Raw genomic sequence first — 2,500 nt, forward strand, 5'->3', positions numbered from 1 at the left:
AAAAAATTCAGGGAAAAAGTTGTAATATTTTCAGTAAAAAGTCGTGAAAGAAGTCATAATATTTCAGCAATAAAATTTTGAAAAAAGTCGTAGTATTTCCGGTAAAAAAGTCCTGAGATACACACACATAATATTTCAGAGAAAAAGTTGTAAAAGAAATTGTAATATTTTAGGAAAATAGTCGTGAAAGAAATCAGATTTCTGGAAAATGTCAAGTTTGAAAGTTTTTCAGCTGTTATAAAATTTAATAAAACCCAAATCCAGTGAAATCGTGAAAATAATCGTAATATTTCAGGAAAAAATTCGTGAAAAAAAAAGTTGTAATATTTTCGTGATAAAAGTGGTGAAAAGAGTCGGAATATTTCAGAAAAAAGTCTTGAAAATAGTTGTAATATTTCAGGAAAAAAAGTCGTGAAAAAAGTCCAAATATTTCAGGAATAAAGTCGTAATATTTCGGGGGAAAAGTGGTGAAAAAGTTGTAATATTTCAGGGAAAAAGTCGTGAAAAAAGTTGTAATATTTCATGGAAAAAGTCGTGAAAAAAGTCCGGATATTTCAGGGAAAAAGTCGTGAAAAAAGTTGTAATATTTGGGGAAAAAAGTCGTAATATTTCAGGAAAAAAGTTGTAATATTTCGGGGAAAATAGTCAAAAGATTTCATGAAAAAAGTCTTGACAAAAGTCCAAATATTTCAGGAATAAAGTCGTAATATTTCGGGGAAAAGTGGTGAAAAGTTGTAATATTTCAGGAAAAAGTCGTGAAAAAGTTGTAATATTTCATGGAAAAAGTCGTGAAAAAAAGTCCGGATATTTCAGGGAAAAAGTCGTGAAAAAGTTGTAATATTTGGGGAAAAAAGTCGTAATATTTCAGGAAAAAGTTGTAATATTTCGGGAAAATAGTCAAAAGATTTCATGAAAAAGTCTTGACAAAAGACGTAATATCGGGAAAAAAAGTCGTGAAAATAATGGTAATATTTCAGAAAAAAAGTCATAAACAAAGTCGTAATATTTAAAAAAAAAAAAAAGTCCAAATATTTCTGGTAAAAAGTTGTGACAAAAGTCCAAATATTTCAGTGACAAAGTCGTTTCTGAAGCTTTTTCTGAATTTTTGAAACTTTTTTCAACGTTGTTTTATAATTTTTTTTCTTCAGATGTTATAAAATGGAATAAAACCCAAATCCAGTGAAAGTAGTGAACAGATTATTTATTTAACTTGTGAAGAGCGTCGTAGTGAAAACCATCCACGGATTTATTTAGTCCTTGCCCCAGCTCAAATAAGTCATGAAGTCGTAATATTTCAGGAAAAAGTCGTGAAAAAAAAGTCGTAATATTTGGGGAAAAAAGTCGTAATATTTCAGGAAAAAGTTGTAACATTTCGGGGAAAATAGTCAAAAGATTTCATGAAAAAGTCTTGACAAAAGACGTAATATTTTGGGAAAAAGTTGTGAAAATAATTGTAATATATGTAATAGTGTCGGAATATTTCAGAGAAAAAGTCATGAAAATAGTTGTAATATTTCAGAGAAAAAGTCGTGAAAAAGTCGTAATATTTGAAGAAAAAAAGTCGTGAAAAAAAGTCCAAATATTTCAGGAAAAAGTCGTAATATTTCGAGGGAAAAGTCGTGAAAAAAAGTCGTAATATTTGAAGAAAAAAAAGTCGTGAAAAAAAGTCCAAATATTTCAGGAAAAAGTCGTAATATTTCGAGGGAAAAGTCGTGAAAAAAAGTCGTGAAAGAAGTCGTGAAAAAGTCCAAATATTTCAGGAAAAAAGTCGTAATATTTCGAGGGAAAAGTCGTAAAAAAAGTCGTAATATTTGAAGAAAAAAAGTCGTGAAAAAAGTCCAAATATTTCAGGAAAAAAGTCGTAATATTTCGAGGGAAAAGTCGTAAAAAAAGTCCAAATATTTCAGTGACAAAGTCGTTTCTGAAGCTTTTTCTGGAATTTTTGACACTTTTTTATAAAATGGAATAAAAACCCAAATCCAGTGAAAGTAGTGAACAGATTATTTATTAAACTTGTGAAGAGGGATTTATTTTGACATTTTAGTTTTGTCCGGTGTGGGTTCAGTTGTTGGCCATGGCGGCCTGGATCCAGTCTACGAAGCGGCTGACTTTGGCGTAGACCCGGTACAGGTTCTCCTTGGCGCAGTCCTTGCCCCAGCTCACCACCCCGTCAGGAACCAGGTCTTCTTGTAGTGGGTCACCATGGGCCCGCCGCTGTCGCCCTTACAGGCGTCTCGGCCGCCCGCCTTCAGCCCGGCACAGAACATGTTCCTGGTGACGTTCAGGGAAAAGGTCGGGAAAGAAGTCGTGATATTTCAGGGATAAAGTCGTGAAAAAAGTCGTGATATTTCAGGGATAAAGTTGTGAAAGAAGTTGCAATATTTCAGAGAATAAGTAGTGAAAGAAGTAATAATATTTCAGAGATTAAGTCGGGAAAGAAGTCGGAATATTTCGGAAAAAAAGTCGGGAAAGAAGTCGTGAAAAAAGTCCAAATATTTCA

The 2,500-nt window shown here is 32.5% G+C and overlaps 1 protein-coding gene across 1 annotated transcript in view; it reads right to left on the reverse strand.

The window, feature by feature from the left end:
• Positions 1-1,983: 1,983 nt before the first annotated feature.
• Positions 1,984-2,500, reverse strand: part of f7l (coagulation factor VII, like) — a 23,426-nt gene continuing 22,909 nt past the window's right edge. The window contains 2 exon segments of the mRNA XM_028572552.1: positions 1,984-2,165; positions 2,168-2,271. Coding sequence (XP_028428353.1) covers positions 2,062-2,165; positions 2,168-2,271 — 208 coding nt within the window. The 3' untranslated portion in view covers positions 1,984-2,061.

This window comes from Perca flavescens, unplaced genomic scaffold, assembly GCF_004354835.1.
Source record: "Perca flavescens isolate YP-PL-M2 unplaced genomic scaffold, PFLA_1.0 EPR50_1.1_unplaced_scaf_13, whole genome shotgun sequence".
NCBI lineage: Eukaryota > Metazoa > Chordata > Actinopteri > Perciformes > Percidae > Perca > Perca flavescens.